Raw genomic sequence first — 17,713 nt, 5'->3', positions numbered from 1 at the left:
TCCACGAGGCCAAAGCGATTTTCATAAAATACTAAGACATACTTTGCCTTTCTCACGTGTCCTCTTTCATGAGAGAACCTGGAACAGTCCAGAGGCTACGTGGCAGGAAATGACACGGCATGAGTGGGAGCAGAGATGAGAACCCAGGTGTTTTCTATTAAATGAAACAATGAGTTTTGCAAAAGAGTGAAACAAAATGTAAAAATGTGTAACAAAAATGCCCCACTTAGCACTTTTTTATGTTTTGGAAAATATAGCTACTATGTTTATAATGAAATAATTTGATTATTTATTTTTAAGTGAATTAATAAAGAGCTTTTTCAAAGTGTTGCCAGTTTTAATTTCTAAGGCAACAAATGTAGACAGCACTAACCCACCAAAAAAAAAAAAAAAATTCTTTGGAGGCTTCAATAATTTTCAATATAGGATGTGGTCCTGAGATCAAAAATTTACAAATCACTGCTCCACACTCTGCTGCCGGGAGTTTGGAATTTCGCTCTCCACCCCACACCAGCCAAAGGACCCCAGGAACACCCTGTAATCCCTCTGTGCTTCCGTCTCTTCGATCTGCTACATAAAGACATCTCACTTCCCTACAGCAAAAGGAAAGCACCAGTAGAACTCTAAGTTAAAACTACTCTTAAAATTTTACCGCCCTATACTATATCCAGTATCCCCTTCTCCATTATTCTATGAAAATTCTAACAAAATATATTATACTAATTTACCATACAGGATTAAAACGTCATTAAGCTTGCAATGTGTACCTTAAAACAGCCAGATAAAAATTTTAAGACAGGAATAAGAAGAAAGCCATTCATATCGTTGGTATACAAAACAAGCTTCAGAGAGTGTTAGTCCCATTTTATTCATGGAAAAAAATAAATATGAAGACACTGAAATCACCTGGAGAATTTTTAGGAGATGCTGACGGCAGGCCCCATATGAGATGAATCGATTTAGAATCTTTGAAGGGTGAGGCCCCAGACGTCATGGTTTCCGAGGCTCCCAAGTTATTTTAATATAACGTCCGGGCTGACAACTACTGGTCTTGTTGATGAAGAGGGTCAAACTCTGTAAACTATTTGAAGAGATGTATTCTGAGCCAAATGTGAGTGACCAATGGCCCAGGACACAGCCCCAGGAGAGCCCGAGATCATGTGCGCAAGGTGGATGGCCTTCAGCTTGCATGTATCCATGCTATGGAGGCATAAGACATCCATCAACACACCAAGATGTACACAGGCTGGGTCCAGAAAGACCAGACAACACTAAGCAGGGTCTTCAGGGCATAGGTGAATTCAAAGATTTCTGAATGGCAGTTGGTTGAGTTTATCTAAGAACCTGGAATCCGTAGAAAGGAGTGTCTGGGTTAAGATAAGGGGCTGTGGAGACCAAGGTTTTTATCATGCAGATGAGGCCTCCGTGGTGCAGCCTTCAGAGAGAATAGATGGTCAATGTTCATCAGACTTGAGAAGGTGCCAGACTCTTAGTTAATTCCCTCTTGGATCAGGGAAAAGACCTGGAAAGGAAAAGGGATTCTCTACAGATGTAGACATTTCCCAGGAGAGACAGGTTTGCAAGCCATTTAAATATATCGCAGAAATATATTTTGGGGTAAAATAAGGCCATTTTTTTCAGGGCCTGCAATCTGCCATGTTGGTACCTTACGGCTGCAAAGAGTCTCCTCTGTCAGTCTTCCGCCTCTGTTTCAATGTTAACGCTGGTCAGCCGTGCCTGGACACCAAGGGAGAAGGGTAGAATAAGGTGTGTCCAAACACCCCTTCCCATCATGGCCTGAACCAGTGTTTCAGGTTTACTTTAGAATGCCCTTGGCCGAGAGGAGGGGTCCATTCAGCTGGTTGGGGGACTTAGAATTTTATTTTTGGTTTATATTCTGAAGCCAAGAGTGGCTTCTTTCCTTCAGTGCAGAGGAACCCAACAGATATTTTTAACAAGGAAAGGGCAACAGAAAAAAATCGGGATTCATTTTATATTAGACAAAACACAGAGCTAAAAATAGAGGGAGAGAGGGAGGAAGGGAGAGAGTGGGGGAGGGAGGTGGAGAGAGAAAGAGAAAAAAAGATGGATGTGGCCATGGCAGCACTGTTTCTGTGTATTTCCCAATTCCACATAAAACAGACTGAGCAACTAGATGAGGAAATCAGCAAACCAAGATCACACTTAAACCAAAGCGAAGTGAAGCTGTCCCCAGCTAGTGATCCCAAGGCAATGTCCAGATGAACGCTGAGGAGACGACCAGAGAAATCCCAAGGCAATGTCCAGATGAACGCTGAGGAGAGGACCAGAGAAAAGCAGCCTTAGGAAGCAGCTGTAGACATCAGCGAAAACGGCAAAGAACCTGAAACATTCTCTCCTTCATAAAAGCAATGAGAAAACCACCCAAAAATATCAGAATCAACTTTTATAGAACTCTGGAAATTCACTAAAGGCTGGCAGGAATCAGAGCAATTTACTCAAAAAAAAAAAAAAAAGAAAGAAAGAAAAGTAATAAATGGCTGAATCTCAGCAAGAACAGCGAACTTCCTGGCGTCTTAACTCACCCTATTTCCAGTTCCCTCTCCTCAGCTCTGCCACAGGCTAGAAAATGAGCAGCCCACAATGGCAGTAAAAACCAACAGCCTGGAAGCCACCAGAAGCACAGGGTGGGGTTAGAGTGCCTTCCAAACCCCATTCCCAGAGAATTGTCACTACTTGACCTGTCTGGTTGTTCCCGGGAGGACCCACCGGAAAGGCTGTCTTTATTTCATCCAACTCACTCAAAGTTCACATATGTGAAAAGTCTTTTCCCTGGGCGGGGCATTTGCTGAAAACATTTAGAGACAATATTTTACTTACCAGCTGCCTGAGGTAGAGGATAATGGTTGGGACAAACAATAGGCGAACCAGTAACTTGAAGGAAAAGCTGGAAAATGAGATATGCACACGGGCTTTGCAAAGCTCCAACATGATCCTTGCTTGGAATATGGATGGAGGGCTGTGTGCCTGCCCAGGCTGTGCACACTCAGGAAAGACACGAGGCTCTAAGCTCTCACCTCTGGCTGATGCAGAGGCTCTGGGCCAGCAAGAAGTGAAGGCTGCCACAGAGCTGTGAACTGCCTGCCTGACCGCTGCAGGTGTGCCCCATGGCGGCAAGTGTGCCCCACGCTCACACTGAACCCTCAGCAGAGACTGAGGCTTGTTTCTTTTTTTTTTTTTTTTTTTTTTTTTGGAGACAGAGTCTTGCTTTGTCGCCCAGGCTGGAGTGCAGTGGCCGGATCTCAGCTCACTGCAAGCTCCGTCCCCCGGGTTTACGCCATTCTCCTGCCTCAGCCTCCCGAGTAGCTGGGACTACAGGTGCCACCACCTCGCCTGGCTAGTTTTTTGTATTTTTTAGTAGAGACGGGGTTTCACCGTGTTAGTCAGGATGGTCTCGATCTCCTGACCTCGTGATCCTCCCGCCTCGGCCTCCCAAAGTGCTGGGATTACAGGCGTGAGCCACTGCACCCAGCCAGACTAAGGCTTGTTTCTAGGCATTTAAGGCAATCTGTCTGGTCATCGTCTGACCACGAACCAAACTGAGCAGAGACTTGGTGGCCACACATGATGAAAAAACACAAACTTTACAGAATTCGATGAGAACAGTCACTAAGCAAACAACAACAAACAGCAGCAGCAACACCACCACCACCTAAGGAGAGGGAAGTTCTGGTTTTCAGAGTTGCCACACTATATTATTTAAAATATCAAGTTTTCCTAAAAATTTTTGAGGCATTCAAAGAAACATGCAAATGTGCCTCTTCCACAGGAAAACAACAGAAGCTGTTCTTGAGGAAGCCAAAGGACTTACAAGACAAAGACTTTAAATGACCTTTTTTTTTTTTTTTTGGAGACAGAGTCTTGCTCTGTCACCCAGGCTGGAGTGCAGTGGCGTGATCCCAGCCTACTGCAACCTCTGCCTCCCAAGTTCAATTGATTCCCCTGCCTCAGCCTCCCAAGTAGCTGGGATTACAGGCATGCACCACCATGCCCAGCTAATTTTTGTATTTTTAGTAGAGATGGAGTCTCACCATGTTGGGCAGACTGGTCTTGAACTCCTGACCTCAAGTGATCCACCCACCTTGGCCTCCCAAAGTGCTGGGATAATAGGCATGAGCCACTGTGCCCAGACTAAATGAGCTATTTTTAATGTGCTCCAAAAACTATAAGAACAATGTCTAAAGAACTAAATAAAAGTAGGAAAATAGTGTCCCATCACATAGAGAATATGAATAAAGACAGAGAAATTATATTTCAAAAATAATTGAAAAATTAAGTACAGGAGCTCAACAGCAGATCTTAGCAGCAGAAGAAAGAACTGGCAAACTTCAGGATGGGTCAACTGAAATTATCCAGTCTGAGGAACAGAAAGAAAAAAGAATAATAAAAAATTAGAAACCTGTGAGACCATCCAATGTACTAAGATACATGTAAAGGCAGTCCCAGATGTAGGAGAGAAAGAATGAGGCAGAAAGAATATTTGAAGAACCAATGACCCAAAATTCCCAAAACTAGATGGACAACATGAATCTCCACATCAAAGACACTCAATGAACTCCAAGTAGAATAAACTCTAAGAGAGCCACAACTAGACACATCAAAATCAGACTTTCAAAACCCAGAGAAAAGTACATCTATTGAAAGCAGTGAGAAGCAACTCATCACACATGTTATGGACTAAATATTTGTCCCCTCCAAAACTCATGTTCGAAGTTTAATCCCCAATTTGGCAGTATCAGGAGGGAGGAGGTAACTGGGTCATGAGGACTCTGCCCTCATGAATGCATTAATCCACTCAGGAATTAATGAATCAATGGGTTATCACAAGAGGGGGCCTGGTGACTTTCTAGGAAGAGGAAGAGAGACATGAGCTGGCACACTAGCACGCTCAGCCTCCCCATCACATGATACCCTGTGCCACCTCAGGACTCTGCAGAGAGTCCCCAACAGCAAGGAGACCCTCACCTGATGCTGCCCCCAACCTTGAACTTCTCAGCCTGGATACCTGTAAGAAATAATTCCTTTTCTTTATAAATTACCCAGTTTCAGATGTTCTGTGATAAGCAACAGAAAACAGGCAATGATCCCCAATCACATTAACAACTAATTTCTCATCTGAGACTATGAAGGCCAACAGGCAGTGGAATGAAATATTCAAAGTCCTTAAGGAAAAAAGACTATCAACCAAGAATTCTATACTCAGAAAATCTATCCTTCAAAAGTCAAGGAGAAATCAATACATTCCCAAACAAAAAACAAAGAGAATTTTTGCTAACAACCCTTCCCTAGAAGTTCTAAATGGAGTACTTTAGGCAAAAATGAAAGGACATTAGACAGTGAGTTGCATCCAAATGAAGAAATAAACAGCACCAGTAAACGTCATTATTTAGCAAATATGAAAGACAGAATAAATATTTGGGTATGTAACATTTATTTTCTCCTAATTTTCTTTAAAAAAAACCTGTATAAAGCAGTAATTATAAATTCATGTTGATAAACATACAATCTATAAAGATGTAATTTTCTTGACAGTAACAGTACAAAGAAGGGAAAGAGAAGAAAATGATAGAGAGTGTTTGAAAATTAAGTTGGTGTTAATTAAACTAGATTATTATAAAGATCTTAATGTTAATTTGAATTAATAAATTAATATTAACTTGGTGTTAATAAAATTAAATAATATTAATCTTCTGAGCAAACACTAAGAAAGCAACTCAAAAAATAATCAGGAATGAAAGGACATTATTACTGACCTTACAGACATAAAAATTATAAGGAGCATACAGAAAAACTATAAGTAATCATATGCCAACAAATTAGATAATCTGGGTGAAACTGACAAATTCCTATGAAGACATGAACTACTGAAACTGACTCAAGAAGAAATAGAAAATTTGAATATGCCTATAACAATTTAGGAAATTGAGTGAGTAATTTAAAACCTCATAAAGAAAAGCCCATGGTCAGATAGCTTCCATTTTCAGTAATTTCACTTCAAATGTTTAAGGAAGAATTAACACCATTCTTTCACAGTCTTCCAAAAAAAAAAAAGAGAGAGAATTGGATTGAAGGATGTAAAGTATTGATCCTGGGTGTGTCTGTGAGGGTGCTGTCAAAGGAGATAATTTGATGTGAACTTGACTGGATTGAAGGATGCAAAGTATTGATCCTGGGTGTGTCTGTGAGGGTGCTGTCAAAGGACATTCCCATTTCAGTCAGTGAACTGGGAGAGGCAAACCCACCCTCAATCTGGTGGGCACCATCTAATCAGCTTCCAGCATGGCCAGCGTAAAAGCAGGCAGAAGACCATCAAAGTGGTTTAGTCTTCCGGCCTACATCCTTCTCCCCTGTGGGATGCTTCCTGCCTTCGAACCTCAGACTCCAGGTTCTTCAGCTTTAGGACTCAGACTGGCTTTCTTGCTCCTGAGGGCCTATTGTGGGACTTCACCTCCTCAAAAAACTCCCCTTTATAGACACATCTATCCTATTAGTTCGGCCTTTCTAGAGAACCCTGACTAATGCATTGGACAAGTTATGTATTACTATAATACCAAAACCAAAGATATCAAAAGATTAAGAAATATCCTTTATAAATACGGACATAAAAATTCTCAACAAAACCCTAAGATACTGAATCCAGAAACATATAAAAGAATTATACAGCATGGTCAAGTAAGACTTATCCCAGGAATATAAGATTGGTTCAAATATAAAAACTAACCAATGAGATACACGATGCTCACAGGATTCACGTGCTACGATGTAGACTGAATGTGGACGTCCTCCCCAAACATATGTGCTGGAATTCTGATGCCCAGTGTGACGGCATTAGGAGGAGAAGCCTTTGGGGGTAATTAGGTCACGAAGAAGGCACCCACACAGGTGGGATTCATATCCAAATGAAAGGGATCCCAGAGCTCCCTTGCCCCATCTGCCACACAAGGACACGGGGGGAAGATGCCCCCACCAGACACCAAACCTGCAGGAGCCTCCAGAGCTGTGAGAAATCCATGTTTGCTGTTTCAGCCGCCCACGCCATATAATTTTTGTGACAGCAGCTTGAAAAAGGAGAAAAACTGGCACCGGGAAGTAGGGGCAGTGCTGTGACAAATTCCTAAAAACGCAGAAGCAGCTTTGGGTCTGGGAAATGTAGGGAGGCTGAAAGAGTCTTGGGATGTGTGCTGGAACAAGCCTCCTTCACCGTGGATGAATTTTTAAAAGTGCTTGTGTTGAGATCAGAAGGAAGACAAAGCCATGTCTCTTAGAGAACAGCTGGGCCATCATGAACGGAATGCTGGCAGGATGCAGACAGAAAGGCCATGGGAAAGGAGGAATGAACTATCGGACAGTGGAGAAGAGGCCATGCTCCTCACAGAGTGGTGAGGACCATGGCCGAATGCGTTCATGCTCTGGGCTCCTGTGGAAGGTAGAGCTTGTGAATGACAAAATGAAAGAGAGTCCCTCGGTGGCAGAGGGCCTCACAAATGGCCGGCCGGAGCTGGGAGCTGGGTGGAAGGAGCCACTGGGCCTGCCTGGGGCTGCTCCTCCATTGCCCTGCACAGCCTGAGTCAGACAGAGCGCAAATCCCACGGAGAGTGAGCCCTGAGCTGGACAGAGCGCAAGTCCCACAGAGGGTGAGCCCTGAGTTGGACAGAGCACAAATCCCACGGAGGGTAAGCCCTGAGCTGGACAGAGCACGAGTCCCACAGAGGGTGAACCCTGAGCTGGAGAGAGCGTGAGTCCCACAGAGGGTGAGCCCTGAGCTGGACAGAGCACGAGTCCCACAGAGGGTGAGCCCTGAGCTGGACAGAATGCAAATCCCACTGAGGGTGACCCCTGAGCCAGACAGAATGCAAATCCCACTGAGGGTGAGCACCATGTGCGACTCAAACACACCCACCTGTGCTCATCAGATGTGAGCCAGACGTTCTCCCTCCCCAACCTCACACCACACATCTGCCTGGAGGTCGGGTGGTGGGTGGATCTCAGCTCCTCTCAGCAAGAAGGAAAGCCTCCAAGCTCCAAGGGCCCAGGGTGGGAGTTAAAACAAGACAGGCGAGCACAAGGAGGCACAGGCAATGACAGTGGGCAAGAAGGAGGCAGAGCCTGGCTCCCCTGATCTGTGCCGGCAAGCATGGCCACGTTCCCAGCAGCAGCTCCCCCAGACGCCATCCCGGCCAGGACCCATGCGGCCAGCCTTGGATTTCTGTGTTCCAGTCCATATTGTTTGGGGATTTCTTTGCCTTCTCTTTTAAGGAAATGATAACACCGTTTTATGTACACATTTGGGTGTTTTTTTTGGTTTTTTTTTTTTTTTGCTTTTTGCTTCTGACACGCAGCTCAATAAGTCAGAAGATTCTCGCCAGAAAATTAATCCATAGTCATTTTCATGACAGCAAATTGCATGCCAACGAGTGATATTTAAACACTGAATTTCAATGGCTTGTCAGAAGCAAAATATATTTTTTTTAAAAAATCATACATGAGAAAGCAGTATGTCTGCCCATGAAATAATGCTGCCTGTAGTAGACCAGAATGGTAAAAACACAGTGAACGTATTTTGTTCTGTGATGTACACATCTACGTGGAGGAAGAGGGTTCTGAAATTAACTCCCATTTGCCCTCCTTCTTCATGCGGAAGGCTCTGAAGTCCACACAAGCAGCTGTCCATCAATGAATCCGACGACGGCACCTGCAAGTAGTGCCTGGATGAAGACGACAGGCAGAAGCTTAGGACCAACTCTGTTTCAAGTGCAGTTACCAAGACAGAATCATCTCCGGAATCCTGAAAAATGCGCCAACACACATGCTCATGTGTAGACACCCATACACACGCACACACACCTGCACAGGCACTCACATGCTCATATGTAGACACCCACACGCAAAACGTCCCTACCCAAACACTATCCCCATGTGAGGCTGACAAAACTCAGGAAGACACCAGGATTTGAGATTCTTTCCTTCAGGTGTGTGCATGTGTGGGGGTGTCTACATGTGAGCATGTGAATAAGTGTGCAGGTGTGTGTGTGCATGTCTACTTATGAGCATGTGTGTGTGCAGGTGAGTGTGCAGGTATGTGGGTGTCTACACATCTGCAGGTGTGTGTATGTGTGTGGGTGTCTATGTGAGTACATGTGCAGGTGTGTGCCTGTGTGTGTCTACACGTGAGCACATTAATGTGTGTGCAGGTGTGTGTGCATGTGTGGGTGTCTACAAGTGAGCATGTGAATGTGTGTGCAGGTATGTGTGCCTTCACAGCACACCCACCTTCCAGAAGCATGCATCCTGGACTAGGTGCAGGAGCAAGCACACCAGTGGCTCCGGCAACCAAAGGGGCCTCCTGCCACAGGGTCATCCCTGGAGTTGCTGGAAATGCCCAGCCCGGGACACACCCCACAGCTGTGTCAGAACCAGCTGAGAAGGTGTCAGCAATTCTGTGTCCTCACAATGCAGAAGATGACTTTTCACTGTCTAGAGAGTCCAACAGCCCAGGACACACAGCCCCTGGGGATGGAGCTGGGCAGGGGGCTCCAGCTGTCCAGGCCATGGGCAGTTCTGATATACATGGGAAGATGCTCAGCCAGGGCCTGAGCAAGACCAGAGATGCAGGGCTGCCTGGGACCTCTGTCTCTACACAAGGCTATCTGCGTCCCCGTCTTCACACGCGGCTGCCTGGGGCTGTCCCTCCATCCCCACGTGGGGCTGCCTGGGACTCCGTCTCCATAAAGATGCTCTTATCCTCAAGAATAGGTGCCAGGAATGTGGACACAGCCTGACACTCGACACAATATTAATTTTCTCTGAGATGGTTTTCCTTAGGAGTTACCTTTTACCATTATTTGGTTAGATTGTTGACATGTAATTTAAATTCATGGATATATGAGACAAACTAGAAAAAGCTATTGCTTTAAAATCATAGGTAAGAAAACTCATCTCTGTTGGGGAATTCGGGGCCACTAGATATTTCTCTATCTCTCCTTTTGAAACTTACCTTAAATTTCTTGTTTTTTTCTAGTTTGTCAGGCTGAGCACCTTGTGCATTCTCTGGTTTCGTTTCATTCCGGGACGCCCACCCAGGCAGGGCCCCAGAGTGCTCACAGCACCAGCTCCCACGAGAAGACAGCTCAGGTGAACTCCGGCACACTGCCCCTGCCACATCTCCGCACAGGATAGCACGGAAACGTGATGATGCTCAGTGCCAGCCTGAAGACCTTCTGGGGGTCAGCTGCCAGCACATGGTGATAGCTACATACATACCTAGAGCCGGGTCAAAATTAGGCTCAGGGAGGTTCTGAAAGAATCAGGCCCATTCTCATTGGAAGACCCCTGGCCTCCACTCGCACGCCCAGCCATGGGCCTGGCAAAAGCTCATCCGTTCGCTCTTTAAATAAGGCTTTTCCCCCTTCTCAAGACGATACAGTGAAGGTTGAAACACAGAGTAAGGCTCACAAGATAAGCAAACCCAGAAAATGACACAGTGGAATAGTCACACAACCGTCCTTCAATGTGACTCACTCCATGTTTGTCCCTGCGCGAGCAGCGTTCCGTCTGTATCATCTACACTGATACCCGTATCTACTTGCCCAGCCAAGCCTGGCGCTGGGCTGCACACAGCACCCCACTGCCAAATGACAATGGCATAGACGGAGCAGGAGCTGGGCCCAAGCCGCCCTGGAGTCTCCCGCGGGAGAGGGCTCAGGAGTCCAGTGTGGCCTGGAACGTGCACCAGGGAGTGGCCCAGCGCCCTGGACTGCACCACCACACGCGCTTCTCCCTCTCAACCGGCAGTTTGGCTTTGTGGAGAGTTCCCCACAAAGTCACCAAGACTCAGGTGACTTGGGCTTTGTTTGCGGGTGGTTCTGTGTAACATGCAGGCGCCACCCAAAAGCAGACACGTGCAGCACTATGCATTGCCCCTGCTGGGACCCCTGAAGGACAGAGGTGAACCTGGGACCCCCCTGAAGGACAGAGGTGAACGGAAACCCTCCTGCTGAGCAGAACCTCAAGCAGCGCACCTGGCTGGTGATTCTGCCTGGAAGGAGAAATGGCCAGATGTGTGATTATTTATCAATTAATGGGCTGTGGCCAATGGTTTGGCTAGATGGCCAGGTTCTCAGAGACAATATTACTGGAAACATTGTTGACAAGGGCAACTGGGGAAGAGACATACGAGATAGACATCTATGAAGTGGTAGGAAGTGCTAAGATATGTATGTCCCGTGTGAATATTCTCCAAAGAGTGACTTCAGCAGAGGAGTTTGTTTTTTGTTTTTTGTTTTGAGACGGAGTCTCGCTCTGTCACCCAGGCTGGAGTGCAGTGGCGCTATCTCTGCTCACTGCAAGCTCCGCCTCCCGGGTTCACGGCATTCTCCTGCCTCAGCCTCCCAAATAGCTGGGACTACAGGCGCCGCCACCACGCCCGGCTCATTTTTTGTGTTTTCAGTAGAGACGGGGTTTCACCGTGTTAGCCAGGATGGTCTCGATCTCCTGACCTCGTGATCCGCCCGTCTCGGCCTCCCAAAGTGCTGGGATTACAGGCGTGAGCCACCGCGCCCGGCCAGAGAAGAGTTTTAATAACCAAGTGGATTGGGGTGACCTGTTCTGTGGACACCAGTCCACCTCTTTCCCCAGCCACCTTGCCAGAGCCCAGCAGGCCCATGAACAAATGGCTGCAGTGGCAGGGGTGGAGGCAGAGGCAGGGGTAGAGACGGAGGCAGGGGTAGAGACGGAGGCAGGGGTGGAGGCATTGGCAGGGGTGGAGGTGGCAGGGGTGGAGGCGGTGGCAGGGGTGGAGGCGGAGGCAGGGGTGGAGGTGGTGGCAGGGGTGGAGGCGGAGGCAGGGGTGGAGGCGGTGGCAGGGGTGGAGGCGGTGGCAGGGGTGGAGGTGATGCCTGGGCTCCCACTCACCAAGGCCAGCCCTGCTGTGGCCACCCCTGAGTCCCCAGTCGGCCACCACAAAGACCAGCCCTGAGTCCCCAACATGACACCATTTCCCGAGGTGATCAGCCAGCCGCCGGGGGCAGGTGGTTCCACCTGCAGCTTCCCCTGAGGAAGGGGTGGGGAATAGTCCTTGCTGGACTAGAGCTTACTCCAGATGTGGATTTCCCTTCCCTAGGCACAGTGTTCCTGCCAGAATTACCATCCGTGGACTCAGAACGCCTTATCCGTCACTATGGTGTCCACATAGCACTGCTTCTGACCAAGAGACCTCACTTCACAGCCAAAGAAGGGCAGCAGGGGCCAGTGCTCTGGTAATTCCGGGGTCTTACCATGTTGCCATATATAATTTTTAAATTATCATAATTTTTAAAATTATGTTCTCATCACCCCTGCAGGGACCACCGACAACAAAAATCTCACAACAACGGTGACAGGCAGAGGCTGACTCTCTCCAGGCCGAGCCACACCTGCACCAGACCCAGCCAGGCCCAGGTAAGCAGCCGACGCCCGCCTACCGTGCACCGGGACCAGCTATGGCCACTGCAGCCTCCAGGCATCTCCTCCCTCGGACACAGGAGGCAGCAGGCCTGGGTTCCTCCAAACCCGGGAGCGGACGATCCCAGCAGGAAGCACCCGTGAGCCCAGCGCCCGGCTGCCATCTGCCCCTTCCACCACCGCACTCGCGGATTCGGTCCGTCCCAGCTCCTCACCCCCCAGGAGGAGAAGCAAAGCCCGTGCGGGCGCTCAGTGCGGCAGCCCCCGAGCCTCGGCCCACGCCCGCCCTACCTGTGCCGGAGAGTTTCTGCAAAGCCACGCGCAGGCGCTGCAGGGCCACGGGCGACACCTCGTAGCGGTAAAAGTCCATTGCCGGAACCTTCTGGCACCTTCCAAACACTCCATCTGTGGGGGAAGCAGATAAGACAGAACGAGACGTTTCATTGTTAGGGAGCAGGAAGGTCACACACGTCCTTGCAATGCGTTCTCATCACCTGCCGCCGTGAGGTTTTGGGGCGCGGGGCGCCAGAGGGGAGTTAGGACCCGGGAGCGCCCGGAATGTGCTGGTTTGTGAAATAAAAACCGAGCATCCCGGAAAACACAAATGCCAAAGTGGAGAGAAAGTCCAGCGTGGCTGCGATGTTTTCACTCCGCTTTCCTCCATACCCCCCAACCCTCCTTTTATGTAACTTCACATTGTTTATGTAAAACTTGCTTCTGACAACTCAGTGACAACAAAAAAATAAAGTCAATAACATTCCAGGCCAGTTTTCCAGAAGAAAACAGAAAACCCAGGAAATACAAATATTAATTTGTAGGCGCTCCAAGGTTCGGCAGAGTCTCTCCCGGGCTGCGTGGGAGGCCAGGGCGGCTTCCCCGGCTGCTTTCCGCGGCGCAGGAGAGGCGCGAGGCTGGCGAACGACGTGGGACTAATGGGACTAATTTATTTAGCTCAATTCCATTTGTCTGAAATGGCAGACTCTGCTCATCAACATCCTTTCCAACCACACCTTCTAATTAATTTAGGCCCTAATTAGTCTTTATTTGGCGAATTGTTCACTTTGAGACAAGCTTCCTGTGGGGTTTCAAACATTCAAATTACCTTCTTTGGTGCACACAAAAGATTAATTCAGGCACTACTGCTTCCACACAGGGCGGCCATCTGCAGCTCCAGGCCGGGCGGAAGGGGAAATGGTCTCTTTCATTGTTCACTACGGTTTCGCCGTGCAGCTTGGCTGAAGAAAGCCATTCAAATGCAACAAGTGTAATTAGCAGAAACACATTCGCCCAGGGCCAGGCTGACGCGGTAATTGCTGGTCTGATATTACATATATGCTCACGACACGGGGCCGGGTGATTAGCAGAAAATAACCTCCAGTATTGCAAGCGTCTTGCGGGTTTCTATGGGACTTTGCAAAGCCCAAAGAATCCGGGAGGCAGCCTGGCAGCTGCGCGGGCGGCGCACAATGGCGAGGAGGAGACGCCAGGCCCGCACGGTTTCCCTCCGCGCAGCCCGGCCGCGCTGCCTCCCGTGTGAGAGCCGGACCGAAGCCCCTGCGAGGCCACACACAGGCAGAGGGCTCCCGGGGACACGCCTGCAGCGCCCGGCCCCCCCACCGTCCGTGATGGACGGGCCGCACCACACGGCGGGAACGCAGCCGGATGTGCCGGCTCCTTTGCCTTCCAGTGCAAGCAGGAGTGGGAAGAGGGGGAGGAGGGAGAAAGGGGCAAAGAGGGAAAAGAAGGAATGACTTCAAACATACCTGATATTTGTACTCTGCGTTTCAAATGGAAATATCTTGAACATAGAAAGGCAGGAACTGGAGGGCACGTTGAGATGACCCAGACCCCGGGCTCACAATGCCGAAAACTCGCCTAGGCCTCGGGGCCACAGAGGAGGGAGTGAGCCACAGGTGGAAAGAACCAAAAACCAGGTTCCTGGACCCCCAGGCAGGGCCCAAGTCAGTGATCACCTAACCTTAGGCCAGGGCCGGCAGCGTCTTCCGATCCCTGAGGCCACGGGAGGCTCAGAAGCCCAGGGCTCCGCTCAGCAGCAGTGCCCGCGAGCTGCGCTCCCCAGCCCCAGAAGGAACGACGGTGCCCGGCTGCCCGCAGCTCTCCCGGCCTCTTGTGCACATTGGAAAACGCACCCCTGGGATGGACGCGTGGCCAGCTCAGGGCATAGGGCATGGCAGAGCGTGGCTGGTCCTGGCCCCACTCGGCCACTCCGGGTGTCTGCACACAGTACTTGGCAATTTGGTACCAAATGTAAGAGAAGCACATCTGAGAGCAGCCAAAGCTTCCCAACATGCGGCTGGGAATCCCTTTCCCAAGCAAGCTCATGAAATCGCTCAGCTTTTCATAGAGAAAAATGGCCCAGGACAATTTGTATCACTTTTGGAACGTTCCAGGCAAACCACTTCTCAAGCATAACAGCCTCATTCTTTAAATTTTGTTTTTCATACAATGTCACAAGTATCTTTTCAGAATAATATATATTACATTTTCTTGAAAACTGTCTTTTAAACATGTGTTTAGAATATATAGAATATAATGCATAATGTTTGTGCTTTTAAAATCAGTTTTGGCTAATAATTTTAACTACTTGACAGTTGATATAAATTAACCATTGATTCTCTTTGCCTTAGACTATCCCTGTGCTGAATGCGATAGACACAGATACCATCCCCAGTGCATTGTTAATAGGCTTTATTTTTAGAACAGTTTAGATTACCGCAAAATTGAGTGGAAAGTACGGATATTTTTCATGCATCCTCACACACGTACACACACACACAGCCTCCCTCACACACACAGCCTCCCACACGTACACACAGCCTCCCTCACACACACACAGCCTCCCACACACACAGCCCCTCATACACACACATCCTCCCTCGCACAGCGTCACACACACACAGCCTCTCACACACGCACACACAGCCTCCCTCACACACACACAGCCTCCCACACACACACAGCCACTCATACACACACATCCTCCCTCACACACAGCATCACACACGCACACAGCCTCCCTCACACACACAGCCTCCCTCACACACACACACACACACAGCCTCCCGTCGCCCACGTCCTCGCCACAGTGACAATCAGCATAACAGTGACTGCGCCATTTTTCACTCCCAGCGGCCGCGGAGGCGTCCCCGTCGCCTGCGTCCTCACTCCCAGCAGCCGCGGTGTCCCCGTCGCCCACGTCCTCACTCCCAGCAGCTGCGGTGTCCCCATCGCCCACGTCCTCACTCCCAGCGGCCGTGGTGTCCCCGTCGCCCGCGTCCTCACTCCCAGCAGCCGCGGTGGCGTTCCCGTCGCCCGCGTCCTCACTCCCAGCGGCCGCGGTGTCCCCGTCGCCCACGTCCTCACTCCCAGCAGCTGCGGTGTCCCCGTCGCCCGCGTCCTCAGCAGCTCTTGGTGGTGTAGATGTTCTGGTGTTTGGCTGCTCTCTTAGGTGCATATCGGTATCTCATGATTTTTCACCCAATGCATTTTTCAACAATGAAATTCAACCTTATCTCCATATTTAAAGAACTTCATGATACAGGTGTCCTTCATTCCAGTAAATACTCAGCAATAAGGGTTGTTGAAGATGATTGTGACCAGAAGGAAGGAGCCCAGAAGCTCCCACAGATCATGCCCAGGCTCACTGCTACCCTGCTTGATTTTTAGGGTACTGGCTTCCCCCAAATATGGATACAGCCTAGTAGTGAAATAGAACATTAAGGAAATTCCTAAATACATTTGATAGAACTGATTTTTATGTTGCCAGAATTTTGAAAGTATTGCTTCGTTCTTCTGGGTCACTTGGCTAAAAGGCAGGACCCCGAAAGGTCTCTATGAACATACTAGAAAAAAGGACTGGAAAGTGAAATCTCAATCAGGAAAGCATCAGGAGTGATGAGACTCCAGAGTCGGGACGCCAGGGGTGATCCACACAGCAGAGGTGCTGGAGCCAGAGAACCAAAGCTCCCACCAGTCCAGGCTGAACTCCCCCATCTCAGACGTGGGGCACAGCCTCCGAAACAATCTCGGGAAGTGGCACACTGAAGTCGCCTCACCGCTGACCATTTAATCACCCTGGAAACTACCCAGAGCCCCTAACCCTCAGGCCCCGTCCTCTGCAGGACTCCTGCCTTCATATTCTTGGGACACAGCCAAGACCCTACCTGGGATCTGACCTGGCTCGGGGTCCCCTCATGAACTGTCTTCTACTGACTGTGTTTCCTGCACCATGGCCCTGCACCCCATCAACATAACCCCATCATCTAAGCCCAGACTGACCCGTCCAGCTCTGCGGTCCTGCAGGCCGTGCCGAGCTCCCAGCTGGAAGCACATCGCCACAGCAGCAGTGGAGGCAGGAGGCCTTGGGTGATGGAGCCTGTCCATGAGACTCTCAGAACCAGGGCCCTGCTTTTTGTCCAGAATGTGCATTCCCTGCACGACCTTGGTTCCAAATCTCACCACTGAGTTCACATTGGGAGCTGTCTGAAAATCATGGGAGAGGAGAACAGGTTTGCCTGTGAAAACTGTGGGCTCCCTGTCCACCCATCCTCAGCTACTGCCACCATCAAAACACTCATGTGTGCAAATATATGTGTATGTGTGAATTCTTATACAGAAACACGTGCACAGCTCCTAACTCACACATGCACATGTGCACAGCCACTAACATGCTTAACTGCCAAACTTACTGTGCATGCCCAAGGATGCCGCTAGTCCAACATCATCAACCCTTCCGACAAACAGACACTGCCCGTGCCTCTGCGTGGAAGCCTAACCCTCAGGCGCTCCTCAATGACGGCTTCATGCCTTCTCCCTCTGTCTTCCCTGCAGCGTTGGGTGCTCTTGTCAACGCAGCTCGTCATTTCTGTCCCCAGCATTGCCTGCGCCTTGCAAAGCCCCTTCCTGTTCCGGGAGCGGGTCAGTGCCATGCCTGCCGCTCGGCTGCCTCCGCCCCACACCCTCGTCCCAGGAAAGGCACAGCTCTGCCCTGCATCCCGCTTGCATGGCCAGGCCAGGACAGCCGGGAGACACGCACACAGAAAAAGCAGACACTGCAGGCTCCATACATCAGAGCTTCCAGGATCCTGGGGCAACAGATGTTCACCACTGATGGTTCAGTTATGATTGTGGACAGGCTGCAAAAAAAGGGCACGAGAGAACCTGACAGAGGGTGCTGACCTCATCCAGCAGTCAGAGAACGAACAGCAGCCAGCCT

At 49.3% G+C, this 17,713-nt stretch overlaps 1 protein-coding gene and 1 long non-coding RNA gene across 3 annotated transcripts in view; one reads left to right on the top strand and one right to left on the bottom strand.

Moving 5' to 3' along the window:
• PTPRN2 (protein tyrosine phosphatase receptor type N2) overlaps positions 1-17,713 on the bottom strand; it is a gene marked incomplete at its 5' end in the record, with an annotated part of 1,004,492 nt that overhangs the window by 735,798 nt on the left and 250,981 nt on the right. Inside the window, 1 exon segment of the mRNA NM_001305920.1 lies at positions 12,769-12,882. Coding sequence (NP_001292849.1) covers positions 12,769-12,882 — 114 coding nt within the window.
• LOC105474980 (uncharacterized) lies at positions 9,826-12,514 on the top strand. Of its 2 annotated transcripts, XR_011621802.1 has the most exons (4): positions 9,826-9,961; positions 10,058-10,262; positions 12,158-12,293; positions 12,378-12,514. It is a non-coding gene; the product is annotated as an uncharacterized lncRNA (long non-coding RNA). The 2 variants fall into 2 exon arrangements; XR_983052.3 differs by lacking the exons at positions 9,826-9,961; positions 10,058-10,262 and adding an exon at positions 11,096-11,233.

The sequence above is a fragment of the Macaca nemestrina genome, chromosome 4 (genome assembly GCF_043159975.1).
Source record: "Macaca nemestrina isolate mMacNem1 chromosome 4, mMacNem.hap1, whole genome shotgun sequence".
Classification (NCBI taxonomy): Eukaryota; Metazoa; Chordata; class Mammalia; order Primates; family Cercopithecidae; genus Macaca; species Macaca nemestrina.
Note: the sequence above shows the minus strand (reverse complement) of the source record. Positions and strands in the feature narration are given on the sequence as shown.